General features: G+C 38.4%; 1 protein-coding gene across 1 annotated transcript in view; it reads right to left on the bottom strand.

The window, feature by feature from the left end:
* The window catches only part of TNKS2 (tankyrase 2), a 59234-nt gene extending 35275 nt beyond the window's left edge, over nucleotides 1–23959 (bottom strand). The window contains exons 1-9 of the mRNA XM_084904312.1: nucleotides 23406–23959; nucleotides 15565–15789; nucleotides 12940–13035; nucleotides 11643–11679; nucleotides 11388–11463; nucleotides 10927–11021; nucleotides 8050–8116; nucleotides 4809–4995; nucleotides 3659–3780 (exon numbers count right to left, since the gene is read on the bottom strand). Coding sequence (XP_084760438.1) covers nucleotides 3659–3780; nucleotides 4809–4995; nucleotides 8050–8116; nucleotides 10927–11021; nucleotides 11388–11463; nucleotides 11643–11679; nucleotides 12940–13035; nucleotides 15565–15789; nucleotides 23406–23604 — 1104 coding nt within the window. The 5' untranslated portion in view covers nucleotides 23605–23959. The remainder of the gene's footprint in view (nucleotides 1–3658; nucleotides 3781–4808; nucleotides 4996–8049; nucleotides 8117–10926; nucleotides 11022–11387; nucleotides 11464–11642; nucleotides 11680–12939; nucleotides 13036–15564; nucleotides 15790–23405) is intronic.
* Between the last annotated feature and the right edge of the window lie 2650 nt (nucleotides 23960–26609).

Here is a 26609-nt window from a genome sequence, read left to right as displayed (position 1 = left end):
AGTCAAAGATTTGGAACATAAAGAGCCAGAAGACACTCCTCCACAGAAGCTAGAAGGCAAGAGAATCCAGAAAATTGAAGATAATGTAAGAAACCTCTGGGACAACTTCAAGCGAACCAACATCAGAATTATGGGGGTTCCAGAAGATGAGAGAGAGCAAGATATCGAAAACATACTGAAAGAAATAGTGACAGAAAACTTCCCCCACCTGGTGAAAGAATTTGACTTACAAGTCCAGGAAGCACACAGAACTCCAAACAAAAGGAATCCAAAGAGGACCACACCGAGACACATCATTATTAAAATTCCAAGAGCAAAAGATAAAGAGAGAATATTAAAAGAAGCAAGAGCAAAGAAGGTAGTAACTTATAAAGGAGCACCTATACGATTGTCAGCTGACTTCTCAACAGAAACCATGCAGGCCAGAAGGGAATGGCAAGAAATATTCAAGGTGATGAATAGCAAGAACCTACAGCCAAAAATAAGCTACCCAGCAAAGCTATCACTCAGAATCGAAGGCCAGATAAAGAGCTTCACTAATAAAAAAAAGCTAAAGGAGTTCATCACCACCAAACCAGAATTATATGAATTGCTGAAGGGGGTTCTTTCAGAAGAGAAAGTAAACAAAGATAAAAATTATGAACAACAAATACGTAATTATCAACAAGTGAATCTAAAAACCAAGGAAATTAAAAAAATCTGATGAACAATATTAACTGTTGAATATAATAGAATCAGAGGTATGGAAGGGGAGTGAACTGACGATTCTTGGGGAAAAGGGGAGAGGGGGGCGTGGGAAGAGACTGAACATAAACTGTGCACCTATGGATGAGGACAATGGGGAGAGGGGAAAGGGCAGAGGGTGGGGTGGGAACCTGGTGGAGGAGAGCAATGGTGAGGGGGGGAAAAAGGAACATGTGTAATAATATGAACAATAAAAACTTATTAAAAAAAAAAAAAAATAAATAAATAAATAAAAAAAAAACTTTGCTACTCAAAGACTTTCTATTGGATAGAATGTGCAACAATTACCAAATTCTGGCAGGGCCTGAAAATCTTATTCGCCTGATAACATCTATTACTAAATATTCCAATCAAGCTTATAGTTGTCCTACATCTTTGAAAAAGCCACTACTAATGTTATGAAAAATTTAAATTAATGATCTGTGAAAAAATTTAGCACAGATCATTGCCTTTAAACAAAATCTTTAATAAGAATGTATAATAAAATAGGAAGAATGGAGTTGCCTGAATGAAGGGAGAAGAATGGAATCGAGACTCTAACCCGTTGGGTGGGCCCCAGGCTCTTCTCTAAATGCGCTTTGCAGAATCATTTCTGTCTATCCTTCCTTGGGGTTTCCACTCCAGGAACCACTTAGAATTCTATAATTTATTTTTCTGTTTCCTCTCAGTGTCTTAATTTCTCTTTGATTTGGGGGAATTCTTGATAATGTATAATCTCCATCTTTCTTATTATAAATTATTGAATAAAATTTAAAAATTTAAATTCAGAACTGTTCCCATTGAGAACACTGTTTATGTCATTTTTTTAAAGGTTAATTGACAAAACAACCCAAAGACTGGAGCTTCTTTATAGGAAGAAATAACACAGCACTCATCAGTTCTGGCTTCTGCTTGGTAATAGCACTGATGAAATAGTTGGCCAGGTGAGTAGTATTTGTTTCTCTTTCAACTAGTTGCTCCAGCAGAATAAGGAGCTTGGATTGTCAATGGTAGAAAATGATACACTTTAAGTTGGATATGGCAGCATCTATGTGCATGATACATTAAGAAGGAAGGGAGACATGAGATAAAGATCTGCTAGTTTTAAACTTAATAAATAAATACATCATAGTTATGCCCCAAATCTTTGAATGCCCAACATCCAGGATGACACTGATACACAATAGGTGTTCAATAATGAGCGAATGACTAAATCAATGAATGCATATGTTAAAGTTGAAATCTGAAAATTCATGGAATAAAAGTTCTAGATAATTGTTAAGCTAGGTTGTTTTATGTATCTAAATAGACAGACACATGAAATTTATTCTGAGTTAAATCTGTTAATTACAAAGCATATCTGATAGTCATCACTTTGTTTCAGATTCATTCTTTGATGTTGCTGCTGTCATAAAAATCATTCCTTTGCTCTCAATGAAACCATTTCTATATGGGGAACATTGTTCCTTTGATATGGTACAAGTAATTATCCCAGGACATCTAGCAGAACAGCACACAGAATAGAAATAGTTTATTTTCAAAAATTTTTATCACATCTACTTCAATTGCTCCTATATCCATCTGTCCCATTCTGGGACAGGGCCTGCAGTCTTTGGGAACCTGGAAGGCAGTGCCCCTAGAACCACAACTATGCAATATTTAGGGAAAACATGTAGCATTAGCTCAGAAAATTTTCCATGTCAATCTTTCCAAGTTTCTCTGTACCATCTTAATGCTTCTATGATTTTAATTTTGCACTAGCATTTCTTATTAGCTTGCAGCTTTGCTATTGTTTTACTGGGTATTTTTTTACAAGTAGCAAAATGCTCTAAAATGTTTTATAGATTTCTACATAATCTTCACATAGTTTACATCATAGCATAAGGAAGAAAATCATCATAAAAATTGTCAAGTAAGTAAGGCTACTATGAGTTAAATTTGCCTCTAAACACATGAGTTTACTTAGGGCCATCTTTCCTCACCCAAAACACAATGTGCAATTCATACAGCAGGACTTGGTTCCTTTTAAATTTCTATTTCTATGATAGCCTCCGACTATAGCATTCCTGTTCCTCTTTCATCACGTATCCTTGCTAGCTCCCATCTTTTCTGACTGCTTTTCCACAGACTGCCTGGTTCTCTCATTTAATTTGTTACAGTTCCAGAGTGGTTACTACCTCCATATGGGAAGTAGCCTCTACTCACACAGTATAGAGGAGAGATATACAGACTTTAGATCTCACTTTGCCCTGGTCGGTATGGCTCAGTTGGAGCATCGCCCTGTACAATGAAAAGTTGCGGGAATAGTCAGGGCCCATACCCGGGCAGTAGGTTTGATCCCCAATTTGGGCATATGGGAGGCAAACAACTGATGTTTCTCTTTCTCTCCCTCGACCCTTCCTCTCCCTAAAATAAATAAAAAGCATATTGAGTGAGGAGGAAAAATATTGTAGACCTAATTTGGAAAAAAAGAAGAAGAAGAAGAAGAAGAGGAAGAAGAAGACAATTCTAGAAGAAAACCAAGTGACTTTTATCATGGTGTTAGAATTGTTTTCTGTTTCCATTATTTTCTGTGAGTTTCAAAATTTTAATCATAAACATAATAGAAAGCAAATTATATGAACCATTCATAATAAAAAATTACATACAATATATGCCAGCACATAAACAAAACTTTTTTCTAGAAATATACTCGAGTGAGTAATATAATACTGCCTTTTGGGGTGAGGTAGGTTGTCTATTTTTCTGTAATACTTGAAATTTTTTTATATACATGTAGAGGCACTAATTTTTAAAAAGCACAGATTTTAAAATGCTATTACAAAAAGAGGACATTATGGTAATTACCCTGTATCATCAGAAGAGGTAGGGCACTATGATTAGTTTTGCATGTTTTTGGTTACTGTATTGCACAAACTTAAATCTGAAACATTACCAATGCTGTTTCATGCGTTTGAGGATGCTTAAAATTCACCATTTCCAGAGAGAGATGTTTTTTGATTCGTGTAACATCAGCTTCCCGTGCAGCCTGCAGCAAAGAATGGCCTTTAAATTCATCTAGATGAAGGAAAAGTATATAAATTGTATGAGAATTGTCAAATTGGTAAGATTTACCTAGAAAAAGACATATTTTTCTTTAAGTTATTTTCAAAATTATCTACCAAAATAGCCAAATAGAGAGTCTAAAGCTAGTCTCCAAATATAACCCCTGAAAAGGGAGACAGTGGTATTCCAGTTCCCCTGTTATGATCCAATTCATATCCAGCTGTATACATGAATTTAGCTGATGGCCACCTCAAAAGTCTATTTTGGTCTGGAAATATCTGGAGTACTGCAACATATTCCCAGACCAGAGAGTTCTCACAATTTTCCAAAGCATAGAAATTTTCTCAGTAAAAAAATTAAAAAGAGGGTGATCATAGTCTCTACACTAACATTACAGCAATAACAGATGGCTTTGCTCACACATCAGAGAACTGGAGACTAGACAAGCTGGATATTCCAAGAGGTACCTACTGCTAAACAAATGAAAGAGGGTATTTTCTCAATATTCCTCTCTTTTATTCCTCAGATTTGTGAAACCATGCATTGTCTTTTATTATTCCAAAATAATGTAAATTTCCTATTTATGTATAGCAAACTGTATCTGAACTAGGAGGCTATGTCTCACTACATCTATTTCAGCTATACGTAGAAGACCACAGACCTGTCCAGATACCAAAAAAATTAGAAGACAAAATCTAGGGACTAGATTTACAAGATGGCATCCTACAAATAACATTTCAACTTCATGGTAATTTCCGTAGAAAGTCACATCAAAGACAGGAACAAAACCCAAATTCTTTTCAAAAGCATACCACATATAAAATACATTTAACTTGACTTAAAAAAAAAAGTATAAATATATTCTTTTCATCTTAAGAGCAGAATAAGTAGAAACTTCTGAATGATTAAAATATGCTAGTCTGAACAAAAGATACCCACAGCTAAAGAAATTACTCTATCATTTAAAAATATCTAGAAACAAACAAGGATTTTCAGTTTATTGATATATCTTAGCTAAACATTCATCATTTTATACTCACATGCTAATCTTTCTTTTAATTGTGGTGTGGGAGCCAAGTCTATGGCACTTTTATTGTGACAATTCAGCAGTGTTGGATCTGCACCATAACTTAGGAGAAGAGAGCACACTTCAATCCTGTTCTTAGAAGCTGCTTCATGAAGAGGAGTGAATTGCCACAAGTCCATTGCATTTACACAAGCACCATGCTGGGGGTGGGAGGGGTGGGGAAAGGAAGCACGTATTTAGTGTCCAATTTTTAAGAGAATTTAGAATTAGTAGTAATCTATAATATGACATCAAGGAAATTTAAACAAGTTATGTTCCCAAAGTTCACTTTTTAAACCAATTTATTTCAGAAAAATACATTTTCTCCACATGAAGAAACAACAGCTGATTGCTAGACCTATGCACAAAAGTCTATTTAACTCTTTATTGTTAAAAATAGTTAAGAATGAAGCTTTAGATTTAACGTGCATCTTTTCCAAAATTTTTAATAATTTACATATGGCAAAAAAGCACAGTTCTTAAGTATATACAGTAGTCTTCCTTATCCATGTATCCCCAATGGATTCCTAAAACCATGGACAGCACCAAATCTTATATCATACAATCAAACCTCAGTTCTTGAACATCTTTCTGTTCTCCACCAAGTTCTTCACAGACAAAATGTCTGGGTTGTGGATCAAAAACTCAGTTTTTAACCTGACAACCCTTTCCTTCATGCTGATACCTCATAACACCTCTCAGGCAACAAAGCACAATTTTAAATCATAAAGAGGCCATCAAGAGTGCTAATGTTGCTAAGGAAGTAAAAAGGTTTACAAAACAATCCCAGACAACATAGTAGGCAGAAAAACTTGTTTTTAAATACTATCAGTTAACCCAGTGGTAGGGAAACTGTGGCTCATGAGCACGCAGCTCTGTTGACTAATGAATTTGCTAATGAGTTTGCCAACCACTAAGTTAACCTGTGATAGTATTTTAGAGACACTTTCATTACCCCAGAATGTTCCCTAATGCTTCTTTTATGGACAATTCCCTTCCCCATTCTGACGGTTAGCAGCATATATTAGATTTACCTGTTCTTAAATTTCATAAAAATGGAGTAACTCAGTATGTATTTTGTGTCTAGCTTTTTTCACACAAAATGTTTCTGAGATTCATTCATATTGTCGTATCAATTCATTTTTATTGCTGAGTAGTAGCATTCCATTGTACAAGCTATACCATAATGTACTTATCCATCATCCTGTCGATGGCATTTGGACTATTTCTCTAGTTTTTAACTATTATGAATAAGCTGTTATGGACATTTATGTATAAGTCTCTTTATGGATACATTATTCTTTTGCATATACATAGAAATGGAACTGCTGGGTCATATGGTAGATATGTTTAGTTTTATTAAAAATTGCCAAATACTTGGAATGTCTAAGTTTCAGTGCTCCACTGCTTGCTAACACTTGGTATTTTAATTTAGCCATTTCCACGTATTAGAGTTGGATGGACCACAGAAGTCATTCTAGTTTAATCTCTCATCAAACACAAAATCCTTTCTATACTTACCTGTAAAAGGTGAACCAGTTATCTACTCTTAGTACTTTTAATCACTGGAAATTAATTCTCAACTCACGTAACTTTTATATTTACTATATAATTTCTGTTGTTAAAAAGTTCTCTTTTACATTATGTACTTTAAACTTTGATCTATTGGTCTTTGGAACAAAAAAGATTAATATTCTTCTTTGTAATATTTGAAGGCAACTCTTACGTTTTTCCTTTCCAATCTAAACAGTTGCAGCTCCTTCACTCATCCATGGTTTCTAGACTTCCTATCACCTTTGTGGCCCTCAACTAAATAGACTTCAGTTCAAAAAATTCACTTAAAAATATTAAGAGCCTAAAATGATAGATTCTCAATTGGTTTGATTACATAAGTACAATGCATCTGTTATTACATTTGCTCTTGATACTATACTTCAACTACTAGCATAAAATTATGTTAGCTTTTCAAGCAGTCACATCCCAATCTGTATGCATCATGGTCATGAAAAGCATCTACTACATGTTTGTTGTTAATGCCATCATGTGCTAGCCAGACTCGTTAGCAAGGATTGCTTACAGACTGTGTTGTTGCCCAGGACTTCTACCTGTATTCTGTCTCTATCTACTTGCTTTCTCCTGATTGTCTGGAACTTGAGTACTCTGGTAACTTGAGTACTCTCACCTCTTCAAACCACCTCCATCTATATGTATAACCTCTAGTCAACTTCCCAAACTTATTTAGTAAACACTAGGTCTTAGAAAAACACCATTCAATTGTCTATAAAAATCTCATTGTACTCTGTCTGATGTTTCACTCTCATCCATAACATTCCAAATATTCTGAATTCAAGATTCAGTTTTACAATAAGCAAAAGCATTACTGCTATAAATGTATATAACAGCAAAAGCATTACTGCTATAAATGTATATAACATAAATGTATATAACATAAAAAATTCTAAAAGACTTATAGATTATTTAGAGTATCTCTAACCATTATAACAAAGTTGTTTCTGTTGGAAAATGTATTCTGTGGTAGCGCATGCTTAAAGGAAGCATGGAGGCATTGGAAACAAATGTCTTCCTTCTGTTCCTATGACAGCTGGTGAAACAGAATGAGGGAACGTATTCAAGGGGCAGAGTGAGAGAAGTTTAAAGAGAGTGGTCAAATACATACACAGAGACCTGGGGACAAAAATATGTCAGGGTATGTGTAACATCCTTGGATCCACTCTAAGAAGAATATATATCTTCTACTCTCATTCAACAGGAAGCAAAATAAGGAATTTCTTGCCAGTCCCAGGAACCTGCTTGTTAAACAACAGCCACCCAGCATATTGGAAGAAGTAAAGCTATCCAAGCAAACCTGTTCCAACTCAAAGTACAACTGGATAAGTCTTACAAATGAAAATTGTAGTTTTAATATATGACTGACTAAAAATTGCTCTGATATTTTCAAGAGTTTTTTGAAATTTCATTTTCGCTACAAATTATAGAATTACTTAATCTGTTATTCATAAGATGGTAGTGCTACTTTAAAATCTTAAGGAATCTCAAAAATATCAAGCAGTCAGATGCTAACCTATCAACCATCTACACTTTGTAATAATTATAAATATTACTATATCCACTAAGCACCAAAAACACATAGAAAAACAGATACACTATGTATTTAAAATAACATATAATTATAAGAAAAGTACAACAGAACTAACCTTGACCAGAAGTTCAGTTACTTCATAATGACCATAAGAACAGGCATTGTGTAAAGGCACCAGATCACTACAATATGAGAAGGGGGAAAACTTGTTATTACAGATTCCCTAGATTTAGTCAATTCATTTAAATTTATAGTCAGCCTTGAATAGTAAATTGTGTATGTGATCTAATAAAAATGTACAAAATTTAATAACATCCATTTGAACCTTAAGTCCTAGCAACTTTAATTTCCAAGTTTCTTTCAATACATTTGATCATCCTTCCCCCTACCACTTCACTACCATTGTCTTGGTTTGAGCCATTATTATTTCTCCCTGTACTACTGAAATAATCCCTTCAATTTGTCCTTGAAGCTATAGACATATTTTTTCAAAAAGTTACCTGATGTAGTAACTTCTTGTTTTAAGTCCTTCACTGGTTTTTCCTTGCTTTCAAAAGACCTTTCCAACTACTCAACCTAGCATACAATGATCTGATGCTCTCTACCTTACCCTTCTATAACAGTATACTAAACCCTGAATGCCTTTACACAGAACTATCCACTGGGCGTAGGATGGATTTCCGTCCCTCCTGGCTTACTTCTATACATCTTTTCCAAACTCAGAGCTCAAACTCTAACTCTTCTCTGAAACTGTTTTTTTTATCATTCTGCAAGGTAAATTGCTACATTCTTTTTTTTTTTTTTTTTAAATATATTTTATTGATTTTACACAGAGAGGAATTGAGAGGGATAGAGTTAGAAACATCGATGAGAGAGAAACATTGACCAGCTGCCTCTTGCACACCTCCCACTGGGGATGTGCCCGCAACCAAGGTACATGCCCTTGACCGGAATCGAACCCGGGAACTTTCAGTCTGCAGGCCGACGCTCTATCCACTGAGCCAAACCGGTTTCGGCAATTGTTATATTCTTTAATAAAACTAAAATCCAATTCCTTCAAGATGACAATGGAAGAAGAATTTTCTATATAGAAGGTACAGTGGAACCTTAAACTCTTAACATATTTTTAAGCTGTTCTTCCATGGGGATTACTCAGGGATATTACTCAGGGATTACTCAGTTAATTACCACAGACATCATCTCGATAGCCTCAGGTGAGTGATGGCACATGACTTTCCTTACCACTTCTGGTTATACAATTTCTTACTTACCTGAGCACTAATTTAATTTCCAACTATCTTCTAGCCACCTCCACCTGCAATTCCCTATCATCTCATTAAACCAAGTGTTCTAAAGGTGAACTCAATGTTTTCCCCTAAAATAATTTTCCTCCTAGATTTTAGTATGTGTATCATTGGGTTTCTCATTCACCCTGAAAATCTGAAATGTATTTATCTTTTAATGCCTTCCTCTCTCATCACATCCATTCAATAAATCTTGTCAATTTTTTCACTATATTATCTCTTGCACTGCCTTTTCATTTCCATTTCCTCTGCCACCACTACTATAGATCTTCACTATGCCCGAATCCCTGCAATACTCACTTTCCTAACTGCTTTTTTTGCTTCTAGTCTCCCTTGCCAATCCATCCTACACATTGCTGCCAGAATGCACTTCCTAAAATACCTCTTTCAGAATCATTCCCCTTGCATAGGACCCTTCAATGGCTAACATGGCTCACAAAATAAAGATTCAATTCTTTTTAATAATACATTTATGTTTACTGATAACAGAGAGGAAGGGAGAGGGAGAGAGACAGAAACATCAACGATGAGAGATAATTATTGATTAGCTGCATCCTGCATGTACCATCCTGGAGATGAAGGCCACAACCCAGGCACGTGCCCTGACAGGAAATCGAACCCTGATCTTCTGGCTCAGATTGATGCTCAACTGGAGCCACGCCAGTTGGGCAAGATTGAATTCTTTAGACTAAAATACCAAGCCCTATGAAATCTTGTTCTTACCTATTTCTCCATTCCTAACCTTCATTTCTCTATGTGAATCATCTGCTTCAGTCAAACTGGTCTAATCAGTGTTATCTGTTTTAGCACCTCTTCTCAAACTAATTCTCTTGCACAGTGATGGTTCCTAAACTCTCTGCTTTCTTGAATTGAGTCCAGGTCAATTACCATCTCCTTCTGCAAAATTTCCCAATCACTATAGCCAATACTGAGCGTTTTCTCCTGTGAACTCCTGTAGTAGCATCCCTTTCTATCACCTCACACTTAGTAGAGAACTTGTATTGTCAGGTAAATTTTCATGCCCCCTGAAGTGTAGTTTAAACCTGAGTGGTTGCCTTAATGTTTTATAATTCCCTATGCCCTCAGAGCTACCTGCATATTATAAAAGCTTAAAACATGTTTATGCTGTTTAGTAAAAAATGTGATTTTTATAAGGTCACAGAAGTTACTGTAAGGGCCGAAACCGGTTTAGCTCAGTGGATAGAGCATCGGCCTGCGGACTGAAAGGTCCCGGGTTCGATTCCGGTCAAGGGCATGTACCTTGGTTGCGGGCACATTCCCAGTAGGGGTGTGCAGGAGGCAGCTGGTCGATGTTTCTCTCTCATCGATGTTTCTAACTCTCTATCCCTCTCAATTCCTCTCTGTGTAAAATCAATAAAATATATTAAAAAAAAAGAAGTTACTGTAAGGATAGTTTATATTTATTCTTTTTTTTAAATTATTATTTTATTGATTTTCCATAGAGAGGAAGGAAGAAGGATAGAGAACTAGAAATGTCGATGAGAGAGAAACATCGACCAGCTGCCTCCTGCCCATCCCCCACTGGGGATGTGCCTGCAACCAAGGCACATGCCCTTGACCGGAATCGAACCTGGGACCCTTCAGTCCGCAGACTGACGCTCTATCCACTGAGCCAAACTGGTTTCAGCAATAGTTTAAGAAATCCTAATTTTTGTTCAAATACTTACCCTTTATCTTTAGCATGGACATCAGCTCCATGTTGCAATAACAGCTGTACAATCTTTACTCTATTGTATCCTGCTGCCAAATGCAATGGAGTTGACTGAAATATCAGAAAAATTAATGAAATTCGAATACTGGCTGAAGAAAACGTGTGAAAGCTAAAAATATAAAACCAAAATCCCCCCAAAAAGCCTTATAACTTTATTGTCTAAATAGTCATCAATTTGGTTTTTAAAAAATTCAACACATATACTGAAGGTATAGTATAAAAGTTTATAAATTCATTATTACAAACGGGAACTAAATGTTTATTATCAAAAAAGTTTTAATATGCTTAAGAATTAATCCAAATTATTGCTTATAAGAACATATCAGCATTCTCATAAAATGTTTTAATTTATAATAAGATAAATGTATTTTCATGTTACCAGGAGATAAATACAAACTTAGGGGCAAAAGAAAGTACCTTTCTACCATCACTTGCATGGCAGTTGACATTTAATGGTGTGAGTAGAGCCATCATTTTTTCCTCATTGCCACTCCTAACACACAAAAGAAAGTTTATTAGCAACTTCTATTTTTTAGCACATCCCATATGAAGACATTTATGTGAACATTTTAAAAAAATGCATTTTTTAATAGTTTGCTTCTTGCAAAAAATAAAAATAAAAAATAAAACATTTAAGTGATGAAGATTTCATGGGATATATTTATAACATACCTGGCACTTTCTAAGAGTTCGTCTTTCTTATATTCACCTGTGAACCAGAGGGGAAAAAAAAACCAGAACAAAACCAGAAATTAAACATTTCAATTACAAAAGTAATGATAGTTTTATACATAAAGATGCTCATTGAATTATACTTAAAGTATATAAATTTGAAAATAAATTCCCAATAAAAGGAAAATGGTTAATCAGTAGAATATTGTACAGCTTACAAATACTTATATGAAGAACATGGAATACCTTTGTTATAAAAGTGAAAAAAATTCAATGATATACAACAAAGTGTCACTGCAATTGTATAAAAACAATATGCACAGAAAAAGAAAGCCAAGGAACAAATATACCAAAATTTTAACAAAGTTTGTCTCAGGTGGGAGTTTATGGGTGAACCTTTTCTTTTCTTTTTTCTCCTTAAATTATTATAGAAAACCAACATGCTATTCGAGTAACATACAAAATGCATCTACAATTTCATTCAAAAGCCAACAAAACAAAATCCAATATACCAACATTTAGAAATGACAAGATAATCAACAGCATCAGCATCACCAATTGAACATAACCATTAACATTCTTATGAACCCAAAAGATTTTTCAAAACTAAAATTATTTTTATTATAACGCTTTTTTAAATAGACTTCCATATCTGCAGGTTTTGCATCCATGAATTTAACCAATCTCAGACTGAATATCATATTTTCAATCCACAGTTGGGAATCTATGAATTTGGAGAGCCTACAGTATGCATTGATTTGCACCTTCTTAAAGAACTTGAACATCCAAAAATATTTGTATTGATGGGGGATGAGGGGAGCTCTGTGGACAATGAGGGATAACTATATATAAATAAAACAGGATTAAATATAAACTCTTTATGCCTATAGCTTTTATATTTATAACACAAAGAAACCTTTACAATTAATACAGTTTAAATAAACATAATTTAACAAAATGGATAGTGTTTACTGATTTGCTGAAATGAAATTCAAACTGCTGCCCACAATATGAACTGCATATTGGTTACTAGTGTAAGGTTTCATTTGAACTCCAAGGTTTTTTAAAAAAAGATAAAAACAGGGAACTGCATGGAATAGGGAAGAAAGAACACCAATTTTGAAAAGAAAAGAAAAAAAAGCTTTACCTTTCTTAGACAAGAATCAAATGTTAACTGTACAGATGTAGAAAAAAATAACTGACATTATTTTAAAAAAATCTAGTTGAGGTCATTTACCACAGGAAGTTCATTCTTTATATTCTTTTTGGAATACCCAAAGAGAGTACACAAACTTACCAGTCAGCACTGCTTTGGCGGATGGGTCTGCTAAATCCAATGCTGTCCTTCCATCTGTATTTTGGATGGTGGGCTCAGCTCCATGCTGCAAAAGCACTGAAAAATAGCAATACTTTTTTCAAGATGGTATTGATGACAATTTGATTTTAGTCTCAAGATTAAAGATCTTTCATATCCCAAGTGTGGTAAATGTTTTCTTTTAAAGATAAAAATATATAAAGCATTTTATTACTTACTGTACTATACACATTTAATGTATTATACACATTAACGTCTCCTAAGTTCAGTTAGATTTTCCTCTGCTGGACAAGTGACTAAGGACAGATAAGAGTGTATGAGAAAATAAAAGGCAAGTCTGCTTGAAAGTTTCTTTTCTTATTCCAAATAATACTGCCTCTGTTAGAAAGGTTGTTCTATCATAACAGAAATAAAATTTCTAATCCTATAGGAATAGGGATTTATGGTTATTCAAAAATTTAGAAAAATGTGTAGGCAAACTCTTAAAAAAAGAAAACAAGAAAAACACTCTCTGTAGGGTTAGCAAATTCCAAATCAAAACTATAATCCAAAGCACATAAAAGAAAAGACATGTGCTATATGCTGTATTATTATTTGTTATTTAAAGACATTTACAGCATACTCTACAAATAAGGAGCTGGGGGAAAGACAGGCAAGTACATGCAGAAAGGGAAGCCCAAAGTCCATTCTTTGGTTGAGTTACTGTTCATTCTACTCTATTCCTATCTGTAACAGCACTATGCAACAGAAATAAAATGTGAGGCATTAATGTGAACTAAATACATAATAAAAAATGAAAACGGGCCAAAACGTGTTTGGCTCAGTGGATATAGTGTCGGCCTGTGGATTGAAGGGTCCCGGGTTCAATTCCGGTCATGGGCATGTACCTTGGTTGCGGGCACATCCCCAGTAGGAGATGTGCAGGAGGCAGCTGGTTGATGATTTTCTCTCATTGATGTTTCTAACACTCTATCCCTCTCTGTAAAAAATCAGTAAAAAACAAAAAACAAAACAAAACAAAAAACAGGCTAAATTTTAATGCATTTTATTTACCCGACACACTGTCATTTCAATATTTATATTTATATCATAATCAACATAAAACTGAGATTCCTTGCATTTCCTTTTTTCATATTAAGACTTTGAAATCTGGTACATTTTCCCCTTAGAGTAGATCTCAATTTCAAGATGTCCTCAGCTACCATACTGGATTGGATAGTGCAGATCCATAACTATATTTAGAAAACCCTACATATTAAAACTAATTATTTATATATCAGAGACTAAGGAACTAGCACAAGGCAGTAGCAATATAAGATAACAATTTAAGATAATACATTGGGCAGAGGTTACTAGGTAATATATTTCGTATCTTTATAAATTACCTAATTTGAACTAAGATGGTGACTTTAAACAGTGACTTGGGGTTTGGAGGGCAGGGGAGAACAATATAAGTCCAGCACAGAGCCCTCAACTTTTCCTAGTACACAGGCTTTCTATCTGCCTCAAGAATTTCAAATGTCCCTAAAACAGGAAATAGAACTAAGGTAGCAGAATCCAAAATTCCTGACTATGTTAGGTTCAGAAAAGTCAATACCAGGTTAATTAAAATTCTCCAATCAAATAAGCAGCCTTCTCACTTATACTTTTCTGCCAATGATCAAACTGTTGAGCAAATCTTTTAAAAAAAAAATATATTTTATTGATTTTTTTACAGAGAGGAAAGGAGAGGGATAGAGAGTTAGAAACATCGATGAGAGAGAATCATTGATCAGCTGCCTCTTGCACACCCCCTAATAGGGATGTGCCTGAAACCAAGGTACATGCCCTTGACTGGAATCGAACCCAGGACCTTTCAGTCCGCAGACCGACGCTCTATCCACTGAGCCAAACTAGTTTCGGCTGTTGAGCAAATCTTATCTTGTTTGTTAAAGTATTCTAAATGTCTGATTTTTCCTTCAAATGCTTCTTTATCTATCTTGCCATTTCTATTCTCCTATAATAACCCTAGTTCATAACCTCATCATTTATTTGGTTATTCTACAGTTTCCTAGCTAATCTCTCTGATGCCATCCATTCTAGCAGCCACCTACCAACATTCTACCTGCCACATACCAGATCACTCTTGCTAAAATACACTATTTTCATCACACTGCTGTTCCCTTCCTTAACTGTCTTCATAATACCAAGCTCCTTAACTTAGTACTCAAAGTTCTTCATAAAGATGTCCCTGCCTACCTTTTCAACCTTTCTCCCACTACTTGTTGGAAAGACTCCAGGAAGGAGTGACTGGACTCCAGCCAACCCACTGCCCTCATTATCCTCGAACACTCCCTGTTCACTGTCATGACTTTATCTGGTTCTGTGTGTGCGCTATCTCCCAAGAGAATCCAAATTTCCAGAGAACAGGAATCTTGTCTCTATTCTCTAAAGAGTTTAAGCTCAGTACTATACACAAAATGACACTTAGTAATAGTGGTTAGCTTTAAATCATGAATTGTTCTTAGGTATTTAAATTCAGCCTGGCAGAATTTGATCATATTAATGAATGAAGTCAATTAGATTCACAACGGTTACACACTATTTCAGGAAAATAAACAATCTTACCAATGCAAACATCAATCTTTCCTTTAATTGCAGCTTCATGGAGAGGAGTGTAATTCCAATTATCACGAGCATTTGGGTCTGCCCCATGTTGCAAAAGGAGAGTGACTACTTCAGCATGACCAAAAGAGCACGCATTGTGAAGAGGAATAAGGCCCCCATCATCGCGTGCTTGGACATTTGCACCATTCTGAAGCAAATATTCAACTACATCTTTCCGCCCAAATCCTAAAAGAAAACAAAGAAAAATGCATAAATTAAAATCAATAATTAGAAGCCATGCTAAAATGTTTCTGGATGGGAAATAGTAGAAATTCAACAATTCAAGAATTCATTGATGAGATAAAGAGAGATTCAATACTGACACGTATGACAATACTGAAATGGAAATTTAACCTGGGTAGAAAGGGTGAAGTGATTATATTTACGTGTACTAGAGACCCCATGCATGAAATTCATACACGGGCAAGGTCCCTAGGCCTTGCTGGCAAACAGGGTCAATCTGTGGGTCCAGCCTGGCACCGCCTGCTTGCTGGCCGCACCTCCCCTCTGCAGGGTGACCGGCTGGGCGATTAGGGGTGTGGATGGGAAGGGGAGGACCTGCTGGTTACCCGCCTTGGCTGGCCTGGGGGCAACTCATGCATTGGATGTCTGCCCCCTGGTGGTCAGTGCATGTCATAGTGACCGGTTGTTCCACCATTTGGTCGATTTGCATATAAGGCTTTTATTATATAGAATAGTTACAAATAGTCCAAGACACAGATAAATTCTACTTCTATAACTTTGTATCAACATGATTCCTCAGCCATTAAGATGTCCTAAACCCATCTGGAGACTGACAGCAGAGATCAGCATGTTTCAAAGTCACATTGTGGAACCAGTTTGGCTCAGTGGATAGAGCGTCGGCCTGAGGACTCAAGGGTCCCAGGTTCGATTCCAGTCAAGGGCATGTACCTTGGTTGCAGGCACATCCCCAGTGGGAGGTGTGCAGGAGGCAGCTGACTGCTGTTTGATGTTTCAAAGTCAGATTGTAAGGACTGTAACATGTGAGTGGAGATCATGTTGGTATGCTGAGAGTAGATGAAGAGTCTGAAACATTAAAGCCATTTCTTGGCATAAAAGGAAATTAGAGGGGGTGAGTATGTAGCTATTTAAAATTTTAAAATCTTCCAACTATTAGGAGTTTAATGAAACTTTTAGATTCAAGATACTTCCTAAACTTTAAAGGCTAATCCCTGATGAAATCCCCATTCTTATAGTCTCAAAAATAGCTCAAAGTATCTTGAGGAAAAATTGCTTTGCAGGTTTTTCCCCCCCTGATCATGTTCTTACTGGCCAGACAGAACATGAATAGGCATATCCTTAGAATCAATGCCAACCTCCATATTCTAAGGATCTCTTTATAAAGGAATCAGAAATCTAAAGTTAGTAATCATGGCTGCTCAATATATATTGTGGTTTATTTTATAATTATGGAAGAGCAGTCGTCTTTAAACACTGCTCAATGTCTATGTATGAAGATATAAATGAAATCACTCATTGTTGAATCTACTATAAAGCACTAACAATGAAACAAAACAGGAATATTTGGAAAGCATATTTGCTGATCAATAAAATATTTGTGTCACCTTATGGCATGTACTGTGTCCTGTTTATTTCTGTTCACTAGCCAAAACCAGAATCTAGCATATAGGACTTAATAAACAATTGTTTAGTACATGTCTAATATTTTGAAATAGTAAGCAAATGACCCTGAGAGAATATGGAGCTGATGATTTGTGACCACAAAGAAAAGCAGTCTATTCAATTTCTTTTGTCAAGTTTCATCACTATCTAGTGCCATCAGTTTTAGCAGTTCCAGGAACTGTTTTTGCTAACCATAACTATTATTAATAGTATCATATTTTGCTGCTATACTGGAACATCCTTTCAACTGAATGGCTTCCAAAAAAACTATAAACCAGTGGAAGTCACTACTGAAAAACCAACTTAAACTCTCAGAAAACCTTACTGAGAGCTGCCACCTCTCAGTTTTTACAGTTTGAAGACAAGATGAGCCATTGATGATTTAACTGGTCTAATCCTATATAATAAAAGCTCAATATGCAAATTTGACCAAATGGCAGAATGACTGGTCGGCTGAGGGTGGGGGGGGGGGGAAGGGAGGGAGGGCCTGCCAAGTGGGCAGTGCCAGGCCAGCCAAGGTGGGTTCCAGTGGGCAGAGGGAGAGGACAGCAATCAGTGGTGGTGGAGGGGTTATGGGGGGCGGGGCTGGAGCTGCCCCCTGATGGTCAGTGTGCTCCCACAGGGGGAGCACCATTTAGCCACAAGCCGGGCCGACGGCTGGTGAGCTCATCGGAAGTGGTGGGAGCCTCTCCTTTCTCTGTGGCAGTGCTAATGATGTCCGACCGCTTAGGCCCGCTCATCCCCACCCCCCATCAGTCGGACATCCCCTGAGGGCTCCCGGCCTGCAAGAGGGCGCAGGCCGGGCTAGAGGACCCTCCATCCCCCGAATTTTCGTGCACCAGACCTCTAGAATGAAATGATAGTGATGCCTTGACAAACTAAAGGTAAGCTGGAGTCATACACAGCTTTATCAGAAAAAAATACTTAGAAACAGGAAATATCAATAAATGCAATGAAAGAGAGAAGGCTTGTGTAGTCTGGGAGACTGGATGCATAATCAAGCAGTCTTAGGCTCTTGTCAGGACTCTTGTGAGATTTTTCTGAGGGATGTCATTTTAAACTTACTAATAATTTTAGTTAGCAGAAACCAAGAAAGGTATTTTCTACATATAGTATTTCTTTTGAATGAGGAATACAAGTTAGAAGGTTTTGCTCAGCTCAACTTAGGACAATATACCATCTATCTGATCAGACTAAGAGAAACTTGGAAGAGAGTGCCATGACCTCTGGACTGATTAAATTCTATCTAAATGGGGAAGTACATACTCCAAACTAGTTGTTAACGAAGTAAATCGCCTACCTCTAAGTCCTGCAAGAGTTGAGAAAGAAAGTGTAGCTCAAATCTCGATAATATACAGGGAAATCTGTTAAGTCAAGAAAGATTCTGAATTCTTAAATATACTGGTGTTTATTTTATACTAGAGGCCTGATGCACAAAATTCATGAATGGGTAGGGTCTCTAGGCCTGGCCAGTGATCAGGGCCGATCTGTAGGGTGACTAGCGAGATCAGGGGTCCCCCTGCTGGCACCCGCGTTGATCAGCCTGGCAACACCCATTCGCTGGCCCTGGCCCCTGGCCCCTGCTTTGGTTGGCCTGGGGCCTACAGGTGGGGGGAAGCTCCTGTGTTGAACATCTGCTCCCTGGTGGCCAGTACACATCATAGAGACCAGTCGTTCAATTTGCATATTAGGCTTTTATTATATAGGAGTTGGGTTTTCTACTGATGTAGGATTTTACTCACCTCCCTTTACACACACACACACACACACACACACACACACACGTGCACACAGCAAAAAAGCAATCTTGGAAACAATAATGTCTAGTTCTAGTCCTAGATAAGGAATGTGGGTACATTTTATGAATCTCCCATAATTATGATGTTGGCTTATAGACCATAGAAGGAAATACTATTGAAACGTTATTGGATGTCTTTAAAAGTACCACTATCAGAAAGGATATGAACGGCAAGTATAAAAGCTATTATATCTTTGATAGCTGAGTTGTTAAAACCTTTAGTTGGGGGAATCATTCCACTTTGTTATACCAGTCAGAGTTTGACCTGTTGGTTCAATTGTCCATCCTATGCAGAAATCCTTTCTATAACATCTCTGAAAGATGCCAACCCAGCAATTCTATAGCTAAACAGATTGTTAAAGGGAATCTGACTCCCTGCAACTTTCCATCTACTGGTACTTGTTTTGACTGAGCTGAAGCTATACAAGTCATATCCATTTACTTTTCTACTGGAATGTCTTAAAATATGTGAAGACAGTAACACTGTGTGACCTTAGTCTTTCATCTCTAGAATAAGTAATTCTAGTTTTCATCTGTTGCTTGTATAATAAATTCCAAATCACGTAATTGAATACAATAATTGAAGTTCAAATCTGACTGGTCCAATGTACAAATACAAAACAGTAACATAACATACTACAAATACAAAACAACTGTTACCTTGCTTATGTAGAACTCTACAATGCAAGGTCTTTTCCAACTTGTCATTCTTTTATATATACATGTATATAGGACTGAATAAACATTTGTTGCTTAGTGATGTCTAATATTTTGATATATCATCTTCTGCCACCATTTCTATATCTAAAATTCTTGAACCTGATAATAAATGGTTTTGCACATTTCTCTGCTGAATGATACCTCATTGCACTTCCCAAAATATTTAAAACTCTCAAACCATTGAATTCTATTTTATCTGCCCCAGTTCTAAGATCTTAAGAGAGTGCTACGTATTTCTTTGGCTATGACGGACAATAAAATGACTTTCTCCCAAAGTTTCTGTCCCTCTTCTTTATTTTTCAGAAACAAGTTCAGAGCAGCAATAACTTTACTGAAATCTGCTCTTTTCTAGGGGATTACACTGTCAAGCATTTCAGATGCTATGGTTTTTAGCAAAATTAAAGCTACAGCCTCTCTACCACCAACTTGCCTCTACAAGTTTCGCGACATGTCACAAAAAATTCATTCATATCCTCTGTATGAGGGGTGGGGTGTGGGGGTAGGGAGAGAGTAAGGAGGGAAGGGAGCTGGTGGTGGTGGGACTGAAGAGGAAAGTTTTTGTTTTGTTTTTTAAAAAAAATAAAAATGACTTCTTAAAGTATACTTATCTATAAGGATTGTAATCCAGTTCATAAAAAAAAAAAAAAAAAAAAAAAATTCACCTAATAGAGGAAAAGTTCCAGTTTATATTGATTGCATTTTTCATTAACAGAACTCCTTTGGGGAGGGCAACTGATTATTCTTTTAACTAAATGTTTTAGATGAAAAGACACTATTTTTTTCTGAAACTGTTCTTCTATCCATTTTCCTTGATCTGCACAGACTTATTCCTGTTCCTTGGACATCAAAGCAAAAAGACAAAAATCATGTTCCCCTCCCCCACCCCCAGTAAAACCTCCAAACTTTAATTAGCTAAAAAAAACAACCTGTTTTCCTCCATTGCTAACTTTGTAAAATACAAACCAAAGAGACAGCTTGGTCAGGCAGCTACATACTCTCACCACCTATGTTGAGCTTCCAATGGCATGTTTAGATGCACATTAACATGACTGATAACTCATTGTCCCGGGATATATAATGTATTCTCCATATTATAAAAAGAAAATGTAGCTGGATGCATTTATTTAAAAATTAAGAAAACAAGTTCTCTTCCATCATCTAATAATTTAGATCAAATTTACAAAGCTAATTTAAAAGTTTTTTGTGTGATGTGGCATTTGCAACTTCTACATAATTTGGGCAAGGACTTTAAATTTAAAATTTTTTTTAAAAAAGTAAATTTTTCAATTATAATTGAAATACAGTATATTATTTTTATTTGTACAACACAGTGATTAGACAGTTACACGTGAAGTTATATGCTTGCTTTAAAAAAACATATATATATAACTTTATTGATTTTAGAGAAAGGGAGAGGGAAAGAGATTGAAACATCAATGATGAGAGAATATCATTGATTGGCTGCCTCTTGCATGCCCCCCACTGGGGATCAAGCCTAAAACCTGGGCATGTGCCCTTGACCAGAATGGAACCTGGGACCCTTCAGGCTGCAGGCTGAAGCTCTATCCTCTGAGCTAAACCAGCTAGGGCTATGCCTGGTTTTAAATGCAAGACTTTAAAGCTCTGGTATATGTAAACCATTAGCAATTTTTATTTTATTATTCTTTTTTATACCTCAAATTCTTAACTGTATAATCTGTACCTGATAATGTGGAAAACTGTGAGGGGTGGGCTTGTTCTAAAATAAATTTTCCATTTCAGTCTGAATAAACCTATGTAGAAAGTACTTCCCAAAATGTTGGGGCAGACTGAGGTTGGAATGGTGGGGGAGGAACAAAATCAATAAGAAGCTAATCCCATAATCTTAAACCTCTAAATATTCCTATTTTCAGATATGAACTCATTAATACATCAAATTCTTGAAAGGTAGCAACTAAGATCTTCCTTGGTTATTTTTATCCCACAGATCAAGTGAACAGAATCTAAGTAACACTACCCTTTGGATTACATATCAGTTGGTTATGGCAGTTTGTCCAATCAGTTGTTTAAATGTTGACTATATGGTCAAACAGGACAATCCAAATTAGCTGAGGAAAGGCAGCACTGCACACCAAAATTTTAGGCAAAATGGCTAAACAGCTGAGATTTGACTTGAGCATTCTTAATCTCTTTCTGCTGCCCACAGGCTGTTTCTAGTTCTCTCACCACCAACCCCTCAAACCTCTCTTTAAAAAGGCTCCCCATTGGGAACCCAACGGAAGTTGTAATTAGTCAAGAAAGCATACCTCCTAGTAATATTAACGCTTTAAAACTGGTAGTAAGAGTAATGTCTGTGAACAAGGAAATCTTTCTTACACTCTTTCTTTGCACATCATTCCTATTCCAAAAGAAGGGAGTGCTTTAAAATATAGTCTTCTGTTTCTTAAAAAACTATTTTGGCCTGGCCTGATAGCTCAGTTAGTTTGAGCATCAGCCCAATATGACAAAGTTGCAGGTTCAATCCCAGGTTGGGGCACATACAAGCATCCACCAATGAATGCATAAATAAGTAAAACAACAAATCGATAATTTCTCTCTCTCTCTCTCTCTCAAACCAATAAAAAATTATTTTATGCAATCAAGTAATACATCAAATAAAACACCAGGATCATCAGAAGTATGAAACCCTAATTGCATTTTCCATTTTCCATTATGAGAACAGGGATAGTCACGATCTTTACTAAAAGTGAAACGTATAGAAATAAGCTGAGTGTCTCATTTCTAGTTCTTTTAAATTCTTCAAGAAATGTAATATGCTTCTATCATAAAGTGAACCTAGTAAATACTGAAAGTCATTCAAACGATGTAAATCTCAGAATGAAGCAAGGTCAGTCCCAATGTAACTCTAGATCCAAGCTAAATTATCTGCACCATTTTTCCTCTCATTCTATTACTTTTCCATCCCAAGGGGTGTGTGTGTGTGTGTGTGTGTCAGAGACCATCATCTGGATCCAGCCTATAAATCAGACCTCAGTTCTCCCGATTTTGACCATTTCCAGTGTGTGTGTGTGTGTGTGTGTGTGTGTGTCAGAGACCACCATCCGGAGTCAGCCTATAAATCAGACCTCAGTTCTGCCGACTTTGACCATTCTCAGTACTAATAATCTCTCCAGAAACTTGCTGACTACCTGGATAAACCCATTCGTGCAAATGTGTCAATGGCCCATCAAGAGGCTCCTTCTAAAATTACATCTTTGCATTTTACACAGGCCTTTAACATCTTAACCAAAGGATTGGTAAAAATCATAGCGGAATTTGCAAGAAGGGCAGATTTTGGAGGTCTACCTTTCAGATCACAAGGTCTACCATGTCCCCCTCTTTCTTGTGTGCAAGAGGGGCCTTCTGAGGGAGCAAGACCGGAAGTTGATGCGTGTACGGTAGATACAAAGCAAAGCCACAGAACACACACACCTTCTGGTGAGGTGTGTGCGGCACGCTCCCTCCGGCCCCAGCCCCAACCTCCTCAAGCACCCCCCTGGAGGAGAACGGGAAGCCCCGGCCCGGAGCCCCCGCGGGGAAAGGCCGAGCAGAGGAGCCCGCGAGCCCGGCGCGCAGGTGGGGTTGGGCGCGAGGCGCGGCACGGCGGCGACGCCCGGGTTACCTGCGGCGAAGTGGAGCGGCGTGGACTTCCTGCCCGCCGTGTCGCGGCTGTTCACCTTCTCGGGCGTGACCAGCCTCTTGACCCGCTCCACGTCCCCGTTGCGGCACGCCTCGAACAGCTCGCGGGCCGCCGGCTCCATGGCCTCCGCCGCCGCGCCCGCGCAGGCCGCGCCCCCGCCGGCGCAGCGGCGGCCCGACATGATCCTGGCCGCCGCCGCCGCCGCCGCCGCCAGCAGCAGCGCCAGCAACGGCAGCAGGAGCCCGGGCCCCGCGAGCAGGAGGGCGAGGCCCCCGGGAGGAGACGCACTCAGGGCCCGGGCCGCTTCAGCTCCCTCCGGTCACCGGGGTCGGCGGCGCAGTCCCATGGCCGCGCCGCCGCGCGCGCCCCTCGCTGGGCCTCGCGACCCCCCACACCCCGCGACTGCCCCCGCGGCGGCGGCGGAGGCAGCTCGGAACCGGACGTTCGAGACCCGAGGCGACGCGGCGGCGGAAGCGGGGAAAGACCCTCCCGCCGGCGCCGCGCAGTCCTGGGAGCGCGAATGACGTCGTGCGGCGCGTGCGCAGTGGGCGCAGCCCGGCCAGCCCGTGGCGGCGAGCGAGGGCGCGCGGAGGGGCTTGTGGGAAATGTGGCCGCGGGAGGAGGAGAAGGGGTCTCGGCCCACCGCCATCTTTGCGGTGGGTTTTACTGAAGTAGAACGGCTCTGCTTATTGTCCTTTTTAAAAAAAAAAAAAATTTTTATAAAGCGTGAATTTCCTTGGCGGATGGCCTTACTCCTGAATTTCCTTTCTTTGTTATGCCGAAAAGAGCCTTTGAAAGCGTCATCTCCCCCCTTCCCCCCGCGATCTTGCATATTATTTTGGAATTCTCACTATGGAAGTTTCTCTCTTTTTTTCCAGCTTCCACAATCCCTTTCTCCTGGGGGACGTAGCTTCTGTTTTCCTTTACTGTTTCTTCCCTGCTCTCCACCTGATGGGAAGTTTGGGTGCGCGGTCCCAAGGTTATTTTGTTGAAATTAGGAAGGCAATGGAAGTTTGTTCCGATTATAAATTAATTGCGAGGTATGGCTCTGGTTAGTTGTTCTTTCCATAGTTGAGTTATTAGCTGAGAACCTATCCAATGGCCACAGGAAAACCAGTATTATACTGACTTAGCTGAGGTGTGGATGTATGGGACAAAGGTTAGTGAACTGCAAAATAAATTCCTCTGTTGTCTGGACTTCTTTAACCTGTTTTTCAGGTTTTGTTTGGAAATGTTGCCTCGCTACTGTGCTAAAAGATAGGGGATGTACACTTTTGGCAGCATTTTTATAAATATGAAAGTTGTGAAAACATGTATCCATTGGAATCTATATGCATAAAAGGCTAATATGCTAAGTGTCTGTCTGGGTAATGACATCATGTGGCAATGCCCAGCTCCCACTCCCTGGCAACTAGCCTCCTTGGAGTTTCTTCACAACTTGCCCAGGAGCACAACCTGCTTTATAGGCAGGTGGAAACATTTAGCCAAATGTCTGTGAGGCTTTTTCCATGCCTTATCTCATTTGATCCTCACAGAAGTCCTGGAGTAGGTAGATGGGAGACTTGATAGAATCCTATTTTCTTTTCATTAGCTGGAAAACAGAGATTTAAAAAGCTAAGGAATGTGACCTGACTGAAAAAGAAGAAAGAAATGGTGGACTTTGAAAAATGAGCTCACTGCACAGAATATAGTCAAACACTGCTGCAGTTAAATATTTCACCCTTTGTTCTCCCTATGTGATCTACAATAATAATCTGCTTCATGTTGATATTGACTGCTGTGTTGCTGACAATTACCTGAAAGAGAAGTTGGGGTGCATCACTGGGCTGGAAAATGTTTAGCTAAATCAGAAAGCAGGTCTAATTAAGCAAGTTTATTCTATATCTATAAAAGGCTATGTTGACTTGCACATGGCGCAATACATATAAAGCTCTCGCTGGTGCCAGCCACAAGCATGTGCTTCTATCTGTTGTCGATCGTGAATTTGGTTGACACTTCTATTATAGAGAAAGGGCAAATAGCGATATTAAAATATTTTTTCTAATTTCTTTTCAATGTGCACAAATTCATGCACTGGGCCACTCGTCTATATATATAAAAGCTTAAGCGACCATTACAACAGAACAACCCTAACGACGGGTTGCTATGATGTGCACTGACCACCAGGGGTAGATGCTCAATGCAGAAGCTGCCCCTAGCCTGTAGGTCCCAATGGCTGATGGGGCCTTCTGGCCAACTGCCTGGTCCCTCCCCTTGGCTGGCAGGCCCCCATTGCCCAATCGGGGCTGGTAGCCAACCTCCTGGGTCCCTCCCCCAATCCCTTCCCCCCTGCTAGCCAACCTCCTGGTCCCTCCCCCTGGCAGGTCCAATTACCCAATCAGGGCTGGGCCCTGGGCTGAGATGGGGAATCGTAGGTGGGTGGTGGTGGTGGATACCAGTGGTGAAGGAAGGAGGGGGGAGGTGGGGAGGCAAGGATGCTGGGAACCTGATTAGCCCTGATTGCCAGCCAGGCTGAGGGACCCTACCTGTGCACAAGTTTTGTGCACTGGGCCACTAGTTATTTATAATAGCCAAGAGGTCAGAGCAACCCAAATCCTGTCATATGCTCAACCTGTCATACGTGAACCTTGAGGACATCATACTAAGTGGAATAAGTCAATCCCCCTTGCCACCAAATACTGTATGATTCCACTTATATGAGGTGTATTTGCTAGTTAGGGTTGCCATAATAAATCCCACAGAATACTAGTCGATGGCATTTTAAATAACAGAAATTAATTTTCTACAGTTCTTGAGACTAGATATCCAAGATCAGGGTTGGCAAGTCTTATTTCTCCTGAGACCTCTCTTACTGACTTGCAGATAGCCTTCTTGCTATGTCCTGACAGAGCCTCTTCTCTAGTCATATGCATTCTTGGTGTCTTTGTGTCCAAATTTTCTTGTAAAAGGAAGCAAGTCAGATTCAATTAGGGCTCACTCACGTGGCCTTATTTACTCTTAATTTAATTTTTAAAAATATATTTTTGTTGATTTCAGAGAGGAAAGGAGAGGGAGAGAGAGATAGAAACACCAATGATGAAAAAGAATCATTGATCGGTTGCCTCTTGCATGTGTCCCCGCCCCCCCCCCCCCCCCCCCACTGGGAATCGAGCCTGCAACCCAGGCATGTGCGCTTGACTGGAATTG

Source organism: Pipistrellus hanaki (assembly GCF_964339955.1).
Source record: "Pipistrellus hanaki genome assembly, chromosome: 14".
Classification (NCBI taxonomy): Eukaryota; Metazoa; Chordata; class Mammalia; order Chiroptera; family Vespertilionidae; genus Pipistrellus; species Pipistrellus hanaki.
Note: the sequence above shows the minus strand (reverse complement) of the source record. Positions and strands in the feature narration are given on the sequence as shown.